Consider the following 15,963-nt stretch of genomic DNA (forward strand, 5'->3'; position numbering starts at 1 on the left):
TCACTTGGCAAGCTCGATCAGCATCATCCCGTTCCCTGTACCAACGTCGAGGATCCTCGCAGTCTTGTAGGATTCCGTGAAGAACTCGTTGCGGACCCACCTGGAAAGGGAAAGTCAGGAGCAGGTAAAGAAAAAGCTAAGGAATGATGAGCAGAAAGAGGAGGGAAGGAGGGAAGAGGAGGAGAGAAAGGGGGGGGAGGGAAAGAGAGGAGAGGCGGGAAAGCGAGGAGGGTAGGAGGGTAGGAGGGGAGGAGAGGAGAGGGAGGAGGGGGAGGGGAAGAAGATGCCGTTTGAAGATGATTCAGCACGGGAGGAAATCAAAGTAGGAGGGGTGAAGGACTGAGGGCTGGGAGGAAGTAAGAAACAAGAGAGTTGAGAGTCAGAGGTCAACAAAACAAGAGGAAGGGATAGAGGGAGGAGAGAGGAAAGCATGATCGAGGCATAGAACTGACGCGACGATGGGCAATCAAGACGAGATCTTGAAGAGGTTGAGGTTGAGGAGAGGAGGAGGAGGAGGAGGGTGGGGGGGGGGGGGGGGGGGGCGAAGGTCGAGGGAGGGAGGAGATTTCCAGGAGACTCTCTGCATGCATTTGCTCTCTTCCTCAAACCAGCATTCTCCAGGATCACCTTGAAACAAGTTGAGGATAGCCAAAAGCATTCTTCTTTCCCTGTCCATCCACTACCTCCTCCTCCTCCTCCTTCCGTGCTATGCCATCACGCCTCCTTCCTCCTACTGTTTATCTTGCTTCTTCTCTCTTCTTTTCGCTCTCCCCCGCCCATTGTCTCCTCCTTCTCCATCATCTGTCTCCGTCCTCCCCTCTCGGAAGCCTGGGCCGCTACCTGTAGCATGGAAGTTGCTCAGCTCGTTCTCGTACACATCTTTCCAGTGGTCTCTAGTCCCCACACGACTCGCGTCAAAGTCTGCGACCGTTTGATTCTGCCGGGGCCGTCAGGACACGGAGGCAGCGAGGGGGTTGCTACCATTGACAGCCCGTCCTTGAACTGGTTGACATCCGGCACAGACGAATCGCTGATCTCCTCGTCCATGTTCACTTCTATCTCCTCACTCACCAACCCACTTTGGTTGTACTGCAATGACGTCAGCAGCCCGTTCACAACGAGCCTCTGCCCCTCACCTGGTCGTACTTGGCATTCTGCTGCAAGAACTGATCTCGATCCCTCTTGAACATCGACTCTGTCTTGTTGAAGTAGCCTTCTGCCCCACCCTTCTCTTCTTCCTCCTGCTCAGCACTTGCGCTCCAATCCTCTGGAGATCTACTCTCAGCTTGCAACTTTGACTTGTCTTGCTCAACAAATCATCCATGAGGTCTCACCATTCGGCTGAGGCCCCTCAACTGCATCACGTCAGGAGACAATGTGTAAGATATCAAGGTCACATGACACGTCGGAAGTATGATCAGACTCCTCTGCGAGCTCTTTGGCGAGGCTCCGGTCCACCACTTCCTGTCTCCTCTCTGCAGCTGAAGTGAGTGAAGCGCAAGGCTGGTGATGGTGGTGGAGATTGAAGTGAGAAAGATAGAGCTAACGTGCACGATTACAACGATACTACTACAATAACGAACAACGACACTACTGCAATGATGCAGAAACATGAATCAAAAGGAAAATGATGTCATGCATGATCACTGAAGCAATATCCAACATCGGATTGAATAGAGAATGAATGGCGATGGAAACGATACACTTGTTTGTGATCCTGATGCTGCTGATGCAGACGCCGCAGCAACAGATGATGGTGATGGTGGTGATGGTGGTGGTGGTGGTGGTGATGATGATGATGGTGGTGACGACGACGAGGATGATGATACAGATGATGATGCAGATGATCGTGACTACTATGACTACCGGCAGCCGACAAGGGTCGAGGAGGGGCAGTAGGTCGGGGCTCGGAGAGCAGCTTGAAGGCATCGTCTGAGATGTTGCAGGTACTTCGAGTGAAGTTGATGTCTGTCGGGACTCCCTGGTCCCAGAAGTCTTGAACTTTCTAAAAACTGCAAAGTCAAAAGTTTCAAAGTTTCCCGAGGTCAGAAGTTGAAACCCTAGCAAGGAGATTGAAGAGCCGCTGATCATCCTGTTCTCCGTATCAGAGTTGTGAAAACTTTCAACGTATTCTTTTAATATCGCATCATATCGTGTTGATGCATGATGGATGATGCTGATGCTGCTGATGCTGCTGATGATGATGTTTGTGATGATATTGGTGTTGGTGTAGTTGTTGTTGTTGATGGTGGTGGTAGTGGTGGTGGTGGTGTTGATGATCACGGTTATGATAGACCGGCATGCCACATCATAAGCGACAACATCTCAGCATCTGGCCACAAATCCCCTCCTCCTCCTCCTCCTCTTCTCGTCCTCGTCCTCGTCCTTCTTCTTTGTCCCGCTCCTGCTCCTGCTCCTGCTCCTCCTCACTACCATCATCATCATCATCATACTCTTGCTCATCATCTCAACTTTTCGTCTGACCGCCCTCCCCGTGTTTTCTGTTCTGCCCACTAGAAACCTGTCTCTCATTCCCTTTTCACCTGGCAGTCGCTGAATCCATAGCCTCTCCTCGGTTGCCCGTCGTCGTCAGGCATCGCCATCTCTCTCTCTCTCGCCCACCTGCTTTCAAGATCACATGCTGATGAAGCTCAAGGTAGGAGAACACACAAGGAGGGAGCCAGAAGGCGAGAAGAAAGAGGGGGGAAACGGTGAGGCAAGGAGAGACGAGGCGAGGAGTACGGAGAGGAAAGCAGGGCAGATGGAAGGAAAGGGTCGGATGTTTCAAGTCATGGGGAACTAAACGAGGGGGTCGAGAAATTTACCTGCGTGTTAGGTTGGAGACTGTGAGAGTGAGTGATCCTCCAGTCTGACAAAAAAGATGTTATCACAGACGTCGTCGTTGTCGTCGATGTCAGCATCAGCATCAGCATCATCCATTCCAACCCTCTTCTCCTCCTCTTCCTCCGTCTTGCCATGATGATGATGATGATGATGATGATGATGAATCAGCAGCAGCAGCAGCAGCAGCAGCAGCAGCAGAATCATCATTTTGATCGTAACCAATTCCATCATTCCCAGCATCATCAGCAGTACCATATCCACACACGCTTCATTTCTAAAAGCTTCGAAGTAGTCCTCATGCGCCATGAAGCAAATCTCGTGCTCATCTGGGTCTCTCAGGACCATCACTTCTACCAGCCTCCTGCAGTTCGAGCAGATGTCAAGCAAAGAACTTCGTGACAGTCCTGTCATGTTCGCATACAAGTTCTCGTCCTGACCTACTCAGAGGCAGGAGCAGGAGCAAGGATAGGAGGTGTGGGAGTAGGAGCAAGAATGAGAGGAGCAGGAGCAATAGTGGTAGAGGAGGAGGGGGGGGAGGGGGGTGAGGGCAACAGCAGAGGAGGGATAGGACCTTTCTTCCGTCTCTGGTCGAGTGACATAAATGAGCGCGGATCGAAAGTTTCCTCCTGATTTCTGAACACAGGCTGAAACAACGGTCTTGAAGAAGATGAACTGCTCCAGACTGATAGAACGTCAACACATCAAATGGAAATCATGCAATGAATCGAATGATGTAATGTATGGGGCTGAAAATGTATGTGGTTCATCCCACAATATGTCGAATTCACGTATTTGTCACAGCTCCAGCACTCACTGTCATCGCATTGCAATTCATCAATACGAGCAGAAGAACTTGTGTAGGGCATCGAGACAGCTCGTCGCATGACATCATACTTGAAAGCTCTTCATCACCTGCACGATACGTACAGGTACGCCATCTCGCTGTCGTCTTGAACATAGTCCATAGTTGGAATCCCTCTCCTCCTCCTTTTCTTTCTCTTCATTTCTTCCACTTCCATAAGCTCCAATGAAACTCCCCCTCCATCGTTCCCCCATCCCAGTATGACCCGCCGACTTTCTGGCTGCTCCGTGGAGCAAGTCATGGTAACAAGACACGAGACAGAACACATGAAGAGGGAGAGGAGGGAACAGGAGGGAGGGCGAAAATACAAAAAGTGAGCGATCGGAAGGGAGGTTGAAAAGCTACCGTGTAATCCCTGACTTGCATGCAAAGTAATCCAATCCAAAAATCCATCGAGCTTCCCAAATCCGAGACACCTGAGGAGTTTGTTTTCCGTGAGAAGAATGACCGTCAGAAAGATAGGAGAGGAGGGGGGAGAAGGAGGACTAAGACCTAGTGTTATGCGTTGTATTTTGTCAGCGAAGGGAGACATGCAAAGAATGGCTCGAGGCTGCTCCACGTCATCTGTCATCTCCATTGTCCCTTCGCCTCCCTCTTCTTCCTGCCCCATTCTCCTCTCCTGCACTGCGTTGCCGACGTGAAAACATTCTCCTCCCGGGGCCCTCAGACATGTCTGCTTCACCCTATGGTCAGAAAAGAGGAAGGAGCCTCGTCGTCCTCTCACAGCAAGCTTCCCTTCCCTGTAGCAGGTTGTCGCGTTCTCATCCAGCACTGGCTGCTCTTTCAAAGCACGAGGATCAACAGTCAAGGAAATCAGTTTGCTGTCTCTTTGCCACCTGCGACGTCGTTAACTTCCCTCCTGATTGAAAGCACTCGTGCCCTGCCCTACTCGAACTTCTCCCTTTCACTCGTGCCCTGCCCTACTCGCACTTCTCCCTTTCACTTGTCTTGTGCACTCACTTTCTTTATGTATTCCTCCTTGCTCCTCCTCTCCTCTCCTCTCCTCTCCTCTCCTCTCCTCCTATCCTCTCTCTGATCACCGTTTGGCAGAGTCGTCGGAGTAGATCTCAACAGTAAAGTGCCGCTCGCATGCCCCATAGCCAAACATGCTCTTCACGCTCTTTGCGCTCAAGTCTTTGCGAGGCTGAGCGGGCCAGGCCTTGGCCGTCATGAAGGGCTTCTGATCGCGGGGTCAGAGCTCCGGCCCCCCTCGCCATGGCGGGTACCGTCGTCGAATTGTCGCCGAACTCCAACTCCTCCGTGTGCGTAAGGCTTACTTCGCTCTGATACTTCTTGGCGAGATCTCGCACGATAGGAGCGTTCCCTGCCTCATCCAGCTCCGTCTCGTTCCAGCTCGGGTCCTCCACCTTGTTCCTGTAGATGTTGATCTGTCCGAACCTGCCGAGCAACGTCACGCGTCCCGCTGGTCACATGGGCGCATCCTCTCCTCTCAAATGTCTCCCTCCTCAGAATCTTCATCCCCAGGATCTTCTCGAAGAACTCCAAGTACCCCTCGCTGCTGTTGACCTAGAGAAAGAAGTTGAGCGACAGGCGCTCGAGAAGAGGGTCGTCACTCGTAGCAGGCAGTGCCCCAGCTGGCAGCCGTTGAGGATCGACTCGATCCTGTGGAGGTCGGATTCTTCCGCTCAATCAGAGGAGAAGCAAGTACACACTCCAGCGAGCGAGACGAAAAAGAGGAAGCGGAACAAGAAGGCCAAGGGCGGCGAGTACGTGGGGACATGCAGAGGAAGGTACCTGGTATCGCTGTTGGCGACTCCATCATCCCTCCTCTCAATCGAAGATCCTTGCGAGTCTGTGCGGAATGCATGAACAGCGTCGTGTGCTCCCTTGAACAAAGACATCCAGTTCTGTCTCCCGATATTCCGCAGGGCTTCGTGATGGGAGAAAAATGATTTGTGATTCCTGCTGCTCCTGCCACTCTTGCTGCTCTCCTTGCTCCTGCTCCTGCTTCTCCTCGTGCTCCTGCTTCTCCTGCTCCTCCCCCCACCCTGTGCATGCTGTCGATGCAACCATGATCGCCGCCAGGGTCCTGTACAAGCACCTCGACATGCGCCCCACCATGCCTGGGTGCTCCACGAGGGAGTATGAGGATCGGCATCGGGGGCCCGGGGCCCGGGGCCCGGGCCCCGCCGGAACTTCTGGGGCCGGCCGGGCCGGCAGAAAAACACTTAACTTTGAGTAAAGTTTCAGTACCAGTAGGTTTTACAAGTAGGGGCAAAAAACAAGTAGTAGTGATAAAACGAGGAACAATTCCGGTACAGAGTCGGCCGTGACTCATTATTTTAGTCAAAGTGAAAAGTTAATTAATATCATCCTTTACTCAAAGTTAAGTAAACAACACTACCGCGCCTTTCTTGATCTGACCATTGAATATAAAAGTGTGTTTTAGAGGTCATGGGCAGTCATGGATCGTCAGTGCCCGAGTTCAAATTTTAAAACTCAAAAACCCTGTCGGGGAGGGTGGAGGGGGGTGGGGGTGATACCTTTGACTACCACCAGGGTAACCCCCCACCCGGTGTGTGACTGCAAATCTAGGATGCGCCTGTTGCAGGGAAACCCCGACCAGCCAAGCTACAGTAGGACCCTACCTTCTCCTGCCTTCCTGGGAATAACCACCCCTCTTTGCCCAGTGATTAACATTTTTAGTTCTCATACCCCACCTACTAGATATCATGGAGTACTTCTGAAGTAAACTTGACAGTCAATATGCGTCCAAAGCAGGAGGGGTGGGTGGGGGGAACGAGGGGGCTATGATATCTCCTGCGCACTACAGGGGTTCCCAGTAGCCCTCCCCTGCCATGGCAGAGGCGCATGCTAGGATGCAGGCTGAGTTGGCGACGAGCAACCTTTCTTACTCCATACCCACTAACGAGGCACAGTCTCAGATGTCACCCGAGATCCCGCAATACACACAAATGCAGGAGGTACATCGCAACAACCTGTAAGTAGGAGGGAGTCGAAGTTCCCGACGCAGCAGCTGTACGGTGAGCTTACCTCGTTCCTTCAGGTTGAGAGGCGCCTCCTCCGCCAACTCCCTCGCATACAAGGCCCTCCACATCAACCCCGTCACCCTCTCGTGGAAGGACCTCACCTACGACGTCCGCGTCAGCCGTAAGAACCCTCAGACCGGCCAGAGCGAGGTCATCGACAAGCGCATCCTCGATAGCATCTCCGGCATCGTCCGGCCCGGGGAGATGCTCGCCATCTGCGGGCCCTCGGGAGGCGGCAAGACCACCCTGCTTGACGCCATCGCCGGGAGGATCGACCCCAACCGCAAGGGCAGGAAGTTCTCCGGCGACGTGCTGGTCAACGGGTATCCGCGAGACGACACGTTCAGCATGGTGGCGTCGTACGTGCAGCAGGAGTACGCGCTGCAGACGCCCTTCACGGTCAAGGAGACGATGGCGTACGCGGCGGACCTGCTCATTCCGCACTCGGAGAGCACAAGGGAGGAGCGGAGGATGCGGGCGGAGAACGTGATCCATGTGCTGGGGCTGGACTCGTGCAACAACACCATCGTAGGAGACGTGTTCCGCAAGGGGCTGAGCGGAGGGCAGCTCCGCCGCCTGTCGATCGCGGTGGAGCTGGTGCGGAACCCCTCCATCCTCCTGCTGGACGAGCCGACGTCAGGCCTCGACTCGGCTGCGGCAGAGAATATCATGGGCCACTTGTCGCACCTGGCCAAGATGGGGACGACGGTGGTGTGCACTATCCACCAGCCTCCGTCAGAGGTGTGGGCCAACTTCGACAAGTTCTGTCTGCTGTCGCAGGGCAAGTGCCTCTACTTCGGGGCGGCAAGCGACTCTGTGGACTACTTTGGACGGATGGGGTATCCCTGCCCGGGGCTTTCGAACCCGGCAGACTTCTTCCTGAGGCTGGCCAACACGGACTTCGAGGGTCACGCGGACATCCAGGCACTCGCGACAGGCTTCAAGACCCAGCCCGAGGGCATGGCGCTCGCGGCGGGGCTGGCCAGGCCCATCGACCACCAGGTGCACCCGCACAAGAAGACCAACGGGTTCCTGGTGCAGCTGATGATTCTGTCGCACCGAGCCTTCTTCAACAACGCGCGTAACCCGGGTATCTTCCTCGTCCGCCTCATCATGTACATCATGCTCTGCGCTATGATTGGCTTCATGTTCTGGGACCTCCAGCTGGGGCCGTCGGACATCAACAGTCGCATCACCATGCTCTTCTACGTCGCGGCTTTCCTGGTGTTCATGTCGGTGGCGGTGCTGCCCTTCTTCATCGTGGAGCGAGCTGTGTTCCTACGCGAGCGAGCCAACGGCTGGTACATGGTGCCGGCCTACGTGCTGGCGACGTTCCTCATGTCGTTGCCGGGGCTCTTCATCATCTCGCTGGTGAGCACGTTGCTGGTGGTGCTGCCGTCGGGGCTCAACGGATTTGGGGTGTTCCTGGTGGATCTTTTCTTGTCGCTGGTAGCAGCGGAGGCGTTCATGTGCGTGGTGGCGTCGGTGGTGCCTCACTACATCATCGGGATCGCGCTGGGGGCAGCGGTGTACGGCTTCTTCATGTTGTGCGAGGGCTTCATGAAGATCAAGGACGACATCCCGGACTACTTCATCTGGGGGTACTACATCGCGTTCCACACCTACTCTTTCAGGGCGTTCATGGTGAACGAGTTTGAGGGCATCAAGTACTTTGTCAACAGCCCGCAGTTTGCGGACGGGAAGGCGGTGCTGAAGTTCTACAACATGGAGGACAAGCCTGTGTGGAAGGATCTTGTAGTGATTGCGGGGTATGCGATTGGTCTGCAGCTGATCTTCGGGACGATCCTGCAGGTGTTCCACAAGGGGAAGCGGTGAAGCTCGGGAATGCCATGCCATACTCGTTGGTTCTCTTATTTGCAGTTACTGCCTGATCCTATTATCCCTCAACTCGAAATAGATTTTTTTCGATGTTTCAGCATCCTTAGATTGATGTTGTTCAAAGCTGTTTAGTTACCGAAATACAATTAGATTTACTTTTGGCATTGAATTGTCAGGTCCTATGTTGTACAGTGAAGATCAAACTCACTCGCGTTCGTCTATCATTTCTCAGTGGGTCTAGGAGTCCCATCGTCTGATCATTGGTAATGTGATAGTATCAGCCTTGTGAAAGTTAACTGACTATCAAGTTCAAGAAGCTCCCCTGATTGTCCTCGTACTGTCCCGAAGTTTAACTTAACGATATCACTGCTACTGCGACATGAGGTCACTTCGACTGGTGACTCAGATCACATCAGTACGGTAGTACTACTAAGTAGTGCAAGTCACTGAGTAGTAGCGACCGCACCTGCTCTGCTACTACTAGCCACGTGATATGACGTGATATAGCCTTGAACAGTAACTGATATACTTGTCACAACTGCACACTATCATGCGGCCGCTTCAAGTTTGGACGCTGTCGAAAACATCCGAGCAGTGTCGCACCTTGGTAGGAAGTGAAGAAGAAACGAGCAAAGGAAAGGCAGGAACACGGAATGAAATCCAACAATAGGAGCAATGTGTCAACTAGTAATGACAGCTGTTTGCAAACGATACACCAAATTGCGCAACGATATGCGAAATCCAAAGGCTGAAAAGCTTTTAAAAACATGATTGAAACTCTAACAAAGATATTGACAAGGCACGGAAAATTCAAGAAAAATTGTCAAAAATGCTCGAATCCCAATCACTACATACACGACACTTCGACATGAAAATCCCTTTTCAAGGCTTCACCGCTTCCCCTTGTGGAACACCTGCAGGATCGTCCCGAAGATCAGCTGCAGACCAATCGCATACCCCGCAATCACTACAAGATCCTTCCACACAGGCTTGTCCTCCATGTTGTAGAACTTCAGCACCGCCTTCCCGTCCGCAAACTGCGGGCTGTTGACAAAGTACTTGATGCCCTCAAACTCGTTCACCATGAACGCCCTGAAAGAGTACGTGTGGAACGCGATGTAGTACCCCCAGATGAAGAAGTCCGGGATGTCGTCCTTGATCTTCATGAAGCCCTCGCACAACATGAAGAAGCCGTACACCGCTGCCCCCAGCGCGATCCCGATGATGTAGTGAGGCACCACCGACGCCACCACGCACATGAACGCCTCCGCTGCTACCAGCGACAGGAAAAGATCCACCAGGAACACCCCAAATCCGTTGAGCCCCGACGGCAGCACCACCAGCAACGTGCTCACCAGCGAGATGATGAAGAGCCCCGGCAACGACATGAGGAACGTCGCCAGCACGTAGGCCGGCACCATGTACCAGCCGTTGGCTCGCTCGCGTAGGAACACAGCTCGCTCCACGATGAAGAAGGGCAGCACCGCCACCGACATGAACACCAGGAAAGCCGCGACGTAGAAGAGCATGGTGATGCGACTGTTGATGTCCGACGGCCCCAGCTGGAGGTCCCAGAACATGAAGCCGATGATAGCGCACAGCATGATGTACACGAGCGCCATGCACTCTGGCTGGGCCTTGAAGCCTGTCGCGAGCGCCTATGATTTTCTCTGCCGCCGCCGAGTCGAGGCCTGACGTCGGCTCGTCCAGCAGGAGGATGGAGGGGTTCCGCACCAGTCCCAGCTCATGGATCACGTTCTCCGCCCGCATCCTCCGCTCCTCCCTTGTGCTCTCCCGTTGACCAGCACGTCGCCGGAGAACTTCCTGCCCTTGCGGTTGGGGTCGATCCTACTGGCGGAGTTGGCGGAAGACGCCCCTCTCAACCTGAAGGAACAAGGTAAGCTCAACGTACAAGTCGGGAGCAAGCTACTTACAGGTTGTTGCGATGTACCTCCTGCATCTGGGCATGTATCGCTTCCCTCTGTTCGATACCATGGAGCATCTCCCTTGGATGGTCGATGCTGAGCGCCACTAGATCAGAAGCTCCTGCTGCTCCCAGCATGTCTCAGGTCTTGCTAGGTTTCCCTTCCCTTCCTCCCCCCCCGCTTGTTTTTTTTCTTTTTTTAAGGGGCTGCCTCAGACTCAATCGGGGGCAGAAGTCATAGATAGACAAATGAACTGTAGATCATACTCGGTGCTTTTCGGTGTCTTTCTCCCACAATGCATAGTTGCAAAGAAGTTAACATGTCATCGACAGTCACGGACGTGCGGTACTGACCCACCCCTTGTATGTGGGATGGAGGGGTACTTCCACCCAATTGACTACACAAAAAAAGAATGAAGAACAAAAGATGTGTCCATTCACTTTCTGAACCGTAAGTTCTGAGGAGGGTGAAGGGATGGTATGATCTTGTACTGAAAAGGTCCAGGAGAGGGGGTGGGGTCACAGCTCGTTCGTGACCGTCCATGACGTCAGCGGGGACGGAACGAGCTCAATATTTGAGTGTGTACCCGTCCTTGAGGGTTTGATTGGTGGGTGGGGTACTTGAAGAGATACACCTGAGCTTGGGGTGGGAATGAATAATAAACTGGTACGCTGCTTATGAGGTCTAGGAGAGGGGGTGGGTGGGTGATACAACGGGGTATTTCAAATGGGAATCGTAGGGGTACTCAAAGCGAGTCGACTTCGAGGAGGGGTACTACGTCAAAATCAATTAACCTTAGACGGACAGGGGTATCCTTTGCTTTATAGATTTCAACGCACAAATGGGGGCGAGAGGGAGGGAGGGAGAGAAGAGGGGGGGGGGAGGACAACGGAATGAACAGAGAAGGAGAAAGGAATGAAACTATAGATCAAGGTTGAAGGAAAGGGGGGATACGTAGCGAGGACTGAGACCTTATGAGAGTGTGAGCTGTTGTAGCCAAGGCACAATTGCGCTACAGCAACCTAACCAGAGCTGTAGCATTCGAAGCTGATTGAGACCTGTAAGACTGTATTCAGCGCTATTTGCGCAGAGAAATGCGGGTGGAGTACTCAGCTCGTCAGAAGGATGAGATGTACAACCTCATTACCTTAGACAGCAAGGACGGAAACATCCCGTATCTGTCTTTGAAGCCCCATTGATCCTTTTGTTTCCCAGGTGAATGCTAGTCACACCTACTCCTGTCAGCATCATGACCTCGTCGTCGTCGTCTCCCTCTGTCAACCTCTCAGAATCCGATGTGCTTGAGGTCGGGACAAACTTCGGTTCACTGTCGACCCTCCAGTGGGAGCCGATCAGGGCTGAAGTAGCTGTGGGCCACCTCAGCAAGCTCTCTTTGTCCCCTGAGCCCCAGCAGAGGTCGGACAACATCAGCCGATCGGCCTCCATGGCGTCCACCTTGTTAGCGGAGGAGAAAAGCCTTGTCAGCCATATCGAGCAATCGGTGATCGGCGCCGGCATGCCCATTCACACACCATTCGGCCCGCGGAAGCTGACGTATGCCGACTACACAGCATCCGGTCGATCTCTCACCTTCATCGAGGATGCGATCAGGAACACAGTCCTCCCGCACTACGCCAACACGCACACGACTGTGTCGCATACGGGGCGGCAGACCTCCAAGTACCGTGAAGAAGCACGGCACATCATCCTCGAGAGCGTCAACGGGCGCAAAGACAAGGACGTCGTGGTGTTCACAGGCTCCGGCTGCACGGCTGCGATCTACAAGACTGCACAGCTCCTGATGCATCGCCAGGACTGGAAAGACTCGGCCGGCACCCCGGAGGCCCCCCTAGTCCTCATCGGGCCGTACGAGCATCACTCCAACATCCTGCCATGGCGCGAGAGCGGCGCAGACGTGGTGGAGGTGCAGCTGAACGCAACGGGCCAGGTGGACTTGGACCATCTCAGGAGAGTCTTGCGGCAGTACCAGAACCGCCGCATCAAGGTCGGATCTTTCTCGGCTGCCTCCAACGTTACGGGGATCCTGACGGACGTGGAGGCGGTTGCGACTGTTCTCCACGAGCACGGAGCCCTCGCCTTCTTCGACTACGCGGCTGCTGGGCCCTACGTGGACATCGACATGAACCCCTCGAGGCCTCTGGCGTACAAGGACGCTGTCTTCATCTCTCCGCACAAGTTCGTGGGGGGGCCGTCGACCCCCGGGGTCCTCGTGTTCAAAAAGGACTCCCTATACGGACCCTGCAAGAATCGTGGAGCTCCGGTCACACCTGCCGGAGGGACCGTCTTGTTTGTGTCTGAGATCAGCCATCAGTACCTGGACTCGGTGGAGGAGAGGGAGGAGGGAGGGACGCCGGAGATTGTAGGAGCGATCCGGTGCGGGCTGGTGTTCCGACTGAAGATGGAGGTAGGGCCGAGCACGATTGTGGAGAGAGAGCACCACTACTGGTCTCAAGCCCTTGCTGCCTGGAAGGCGAATAAGAGTATCATCATTCTTGGGGACACGAGCGTCGCGCGACTGAGCATCGTCTCCTTCGTTGTTGCACATGGGAACAAGCTGGTTCATCACAACTTCGTCGCTTCTCTCCTCAACGATCTCTTCGGCGTGCAAGGCCGAGCAGGCTGCTCCTGCGCTGGTCCTTACGGGCAGAAACTGTTCAACATCTCACCCGCGTCCGCGTTGTGCCTAGAGCAGACGGCACTGCAAGGAGAGGAAGGGATCAAGCCGGGCTTTATTCGCATCAATTTCAATTTCTTCATCTCTCCCCACATGGCTCGCTTCCTCATCGATGCCGTTCTGTTCGTCGCAGAGCACGGGTGGAAGCTTCTGCCCTTCTACAGGCTCGACGTGAACACGGGCGAGTGGCACTACACGGGGAGCGAGAACAAGCTGGTGAAGGAGGCAGCCTCTCTCAGAAACATCTCCTTCTTCACGAGCTACAGCCAGGGAGCTGACAAAGCGCAAGTCCTCACTCCGGAGGAGATCGACAACTACTTCGAGCAGGCCAAGTCCATCGTGAGAGACGCGGAGGCCCTGGTGCAGGCCGGAAGTGTCCAAGGGACGACCTTGGGGTTCCGAAGCCCCGAGGCCGTGTGCACCAGCTGGTTCCTCTCCTCCAAGGACGCAGTGGACGACCTGCGGGCCGGGTCCTGGCCGGCTCCAATGAAGACACTCAACGTGTATGAGAGCAGCGAGCTCCCCTCGGAGTACTACTACATGACCCACGGGCTGTGCCTGTACGAGGTCTGGATCAACATCACCAGCCTCAAGATGCATCGGGCGAGCCGGTACGCGAGCAGCATGCCGAGCATCGAGGGAGTGAAGAAGGAGGCAGCGCACAACTGGCGGGCGATGACCGCAGGGCAGCGAGCCGACATGAGGAAGACCCTCCATGCCCTGGTGCACCAGGCGTACGGAAGCTGCGTGAGGAAGCAGGCGAAGGGGGAAGCTGTGGGTTGGATAGATCGGAGAGCGGAGAAGGAGGCGATGGTTCAGAAGGCTGCTGCTGCTTTCTTTGCCTCGGAGGATGACGCTGACTATGCCATGAAGCCAGGGAAGGCTGCTCCTCCCCGGGTTGGCTGCTTCAGCTTTCTGGGAGGGAAGAAGCCAACCCCCGGCTTCACGCTCACCAGCGACGTTGTGGTCTCCAACGAGCAAACGTCTCATCGCTTCTGAAGCTCTCACTACTTGATTGATTCTTTTCTTTGACTTGTAAATATACTACTACTTAAGGTCGTTCCGTGATTTATTGACGGTGGGGAGGGGGAAAAGGGAAAGCGGGGAGGGGTAACTGCCTGTGAGCAGCTGGGCTCTCAGTGGAGGGCGCCGGAAAGTCTATTGAACCAGTCAAGGACTAGACGAGGTTTCAGCCTCAAGCTTGTTGATCTGCAACCTGATGGGCTTGAAGATCTCCTGCACCAATGGCGGGGCGGAGGTCTTGAAGGGTTGGGGCCTGTAGGCCAGTGCCCGGAAGGGCTTCAGCATGTGATCCCCCACCCCAAGGTACTTTGCATGGTCAACAGCATGCTCGTACAGCGATCTCGTGGTCACCAGACGCAGCTCTGGCCAGTTCCGCTCTCGTGTAGCTCTCATCCAGCTAGTGATGTAGTTCGACACCCCCGTCGTGTCCTGCCGCGCACGCGCGATCTCAGCCCAGACGTCGGAGAGCCTCGTGCCCTCAGGGTAGGGGCTGCGATGTGCGATGTCCCTCCACTTGTTGAGATGGTCGACACTGTATCGCCGGTGCACGCTCTCGATCGAGTGCAGCGGGTCCCCGACGATGATCATGGCCTTGGAAGCGCAATCGAGCCCTCTCAGTCCGATCTCGTCCTGCGTGTGACGAAACTGATCAGAGGACTTGTGCTTGAAACCGTCGGCGTCCTCGGGCGAGTTGATAGCGACGTGCGAACTCTTCAGCAAGTCCATGAAAGCGCTGGACCCCACTCCCCCCTGCGAGTTAACCAGCACGTGCCGGCACCTTCTCCTCCGCTTCCGCCCCTGCTGCCTTCCCATGGTCTTCCTGGCAGACCCCGAGCTTAACCAGGAGTTGCTGAAAGGAAGGCTGGGCTTGTTCAGCGACTTGACGATCGTCTGTGTCACCTCTGCAGTTGGGCCCACAGGTGACCTCAAGTTCAAGCTGACGTTGGTCGTCCTGTTGGATTCATTTACATGCAATAGTCTGCTGGAGTTCAGCAGAAGAAGGTTTCCCACAGTCTGAGCAGAGACGCTCTGGTTTCCAGTTTCGTTCTTTCCGAGGGATAGCGCAGTAGGCAATAGAAATCGGATTGCCGTCTGATTATGAGACCCATAGGATTTCATGCTTGAGTTCCAGTCAGCAGTGATATTCTCTTCAAAGCTGCCCAACAATGAGTTGGTTTCCGACGGCAGTATTCGATCCGCCGCAAGAAAGAAGATTATTGAAATGGTAACAATCCCACACGCCAACCTGCAAGTTTGTATGATGAAGGATGACACAGAGACAACGTGTATTGAGATATTTGCACGTGGAAAGATGACTTCCACTACTTCTCATCTCAAACATGAATATTCTCCGCTACTTCTACTTCTCATTTCATCATCAATCCCTCGATTCTCAGTCCTCTCATCGTCAAGAAATTGATTCTTATCTCATCATCAATGTATGAACTCTCTTCTCATCATCAATGCACCACCTCTTATATCATCATCATTCATGACTCAAAGTTAAGGTATCGATGTATCGGCTGCCATCGTACCATCCATACACCGGCTGCAATCGTATCATCCATACATCGGCTGCAATCGTATCATCGAGTCAATGTATCAGCTGTCATCGTATTATCAATGTATCAGCTGTTATCGTATCATCAATGTATCAGCTGAATGGTTATCGTATCATCAATCACGGTATCAGCTGTTATCTCATCATCGCCATCTCTTCACCTGATCTTGTTTGAGAACATGTCGCTGTCATGGTGCATCTGT

At 54.0% G+C, this 15,963-nt stretch overlaps 6 protein-coding genes across 6 annotated transcripts; 2 read left to right on the forward strand and 4 right to left on the reverse strand.

Moving 5' to 3' along the window:
• GUITHDRAFT_111291 (hypothetical protein) lies at positions 1–5,568 on the reverse strand (the record flags this gene model as incomplete). Its single annotated transcript, XM_005829530.1, has 18 exons — positions 1–100; positions 876–937; positions 982–1,089; positions 1,137–1,267; positions 1,335–1,355; positions 1,398–1,475; positions 1,867–2,005; positions 2,544–2,622; positions 2,826–2,844; positions 2,892–3,205; positions 3,416–3,526; positions 3,757–3,926; positions 4,052–4,122; positions 4,199–4,379; positions 4,431–4,542; positions 4,747–4,886; positions 4,933–5,104; positions 5,462–5,568. The coding sequence occupies 18 exons, from the start codon at positions 5,566–5,568 to the stop codon at positions 1–3; spliced, it is 2,115 nt and encodes a 704-aa protein (XP_005829587.1).
• Positions 5,569–6,525: 957 nt separating this feature from the next.
• Positions 6,526–8,553, forward strand: GUITHDRAFT_111292 (hypothetical protein; the record flags this gene model as incomplete). The annotated part of the gene is made up of 2 exons (XM_005829531.1): positions 6,526–6,668; positions 6,735–8,553. 2 exons carry the CDS (start codon positions 6,526–6,528, stop codon positions 8,551–8,553), a joined length of 1,962 nt encoding a protein of 653 aa, XP_005829588.1.
• An 893-nt stretch (positions 8,554–9,446) lies between these two features.
• On the reverse strand, positions 9,447–10,178 carry GUITHDRAFT_111293 (hypothetical protein; the record flags this gene model as incomplete). Its single annotated transcript, XM_005829532.1, has 1 exon — positions 9,447–10,178. One exon carries the CDS (start codon positions 10,176–10,178, stop codon positions 9,447–9,449), a length of 732 nt encoding a protein of 243 aa, XP_005829589.1.
• A 129-nt stretch (positions 10,179–10,307) lies between these two features.
• GUITHDRAFT_111294 (hypothetical protein) lies at positions 10,308–10,618 on the reverse strand (the record flags this gene model as incomplete). Its single annotated transcript, XM_005829533.1, has 2 exons — positions 10,308–10,440; positions 10,491–10,618. The coding sequence occupies 2 exons, from the start codon at positions 10,616–10,618 to the stop codon at positions 10,308–10,310; spliced, it is 261 nt and encodes an 86-aa protein (XP_005829590.1).
• A 1,307-nt stretch (positions 10,619–11,925) lies between these two features.
• Positions 11,926–13,365, forward strand: GUITHDRAFT_73768 (hypothetical protein; the record flags this gene model as incomplete). The annotated part of the gene is made up of 1 exon (XM_005829534.1): positions 11,926–13,365. A coding segment is annotated over one exon (1,440 nt), but the record flags the coding sequence as incomplete, so codon positions are not given.
• A 981-nt stretch (positions 13,366–14,346) lies between these two features.
• On the reverse strand, positions 14,347–15,318 carry GUITHDRAFT_141034 (hypothetical protein; the record flags this gene model as incomplete). The annotated part of the gene is made up of 1 exon (XM_005829535.1): positions 14,347–15,318. The coding sequence occupies one exon, from the start codon at positions 15,316–15,318 to the stop codon at positions 14,347–14,349; it is 972 nt and encodes a 323-aa protein (XP_005829592.1).
• Positions 15,319–15,963: the final 645 nt, after the last annotated feature.

This window comes from Guillardia theta, assembly GCF_000315625.1.
Source record: "Guillardia theta CCMP2712 unplaced genomic scaffold GUITHscaffold_51, whole genome shotgun sequence".
NCBI lineage: Eukaryota > Cryptophyceae > Pyrenomonadales > Geminigeraceae > Guillardia > Guillardia theta.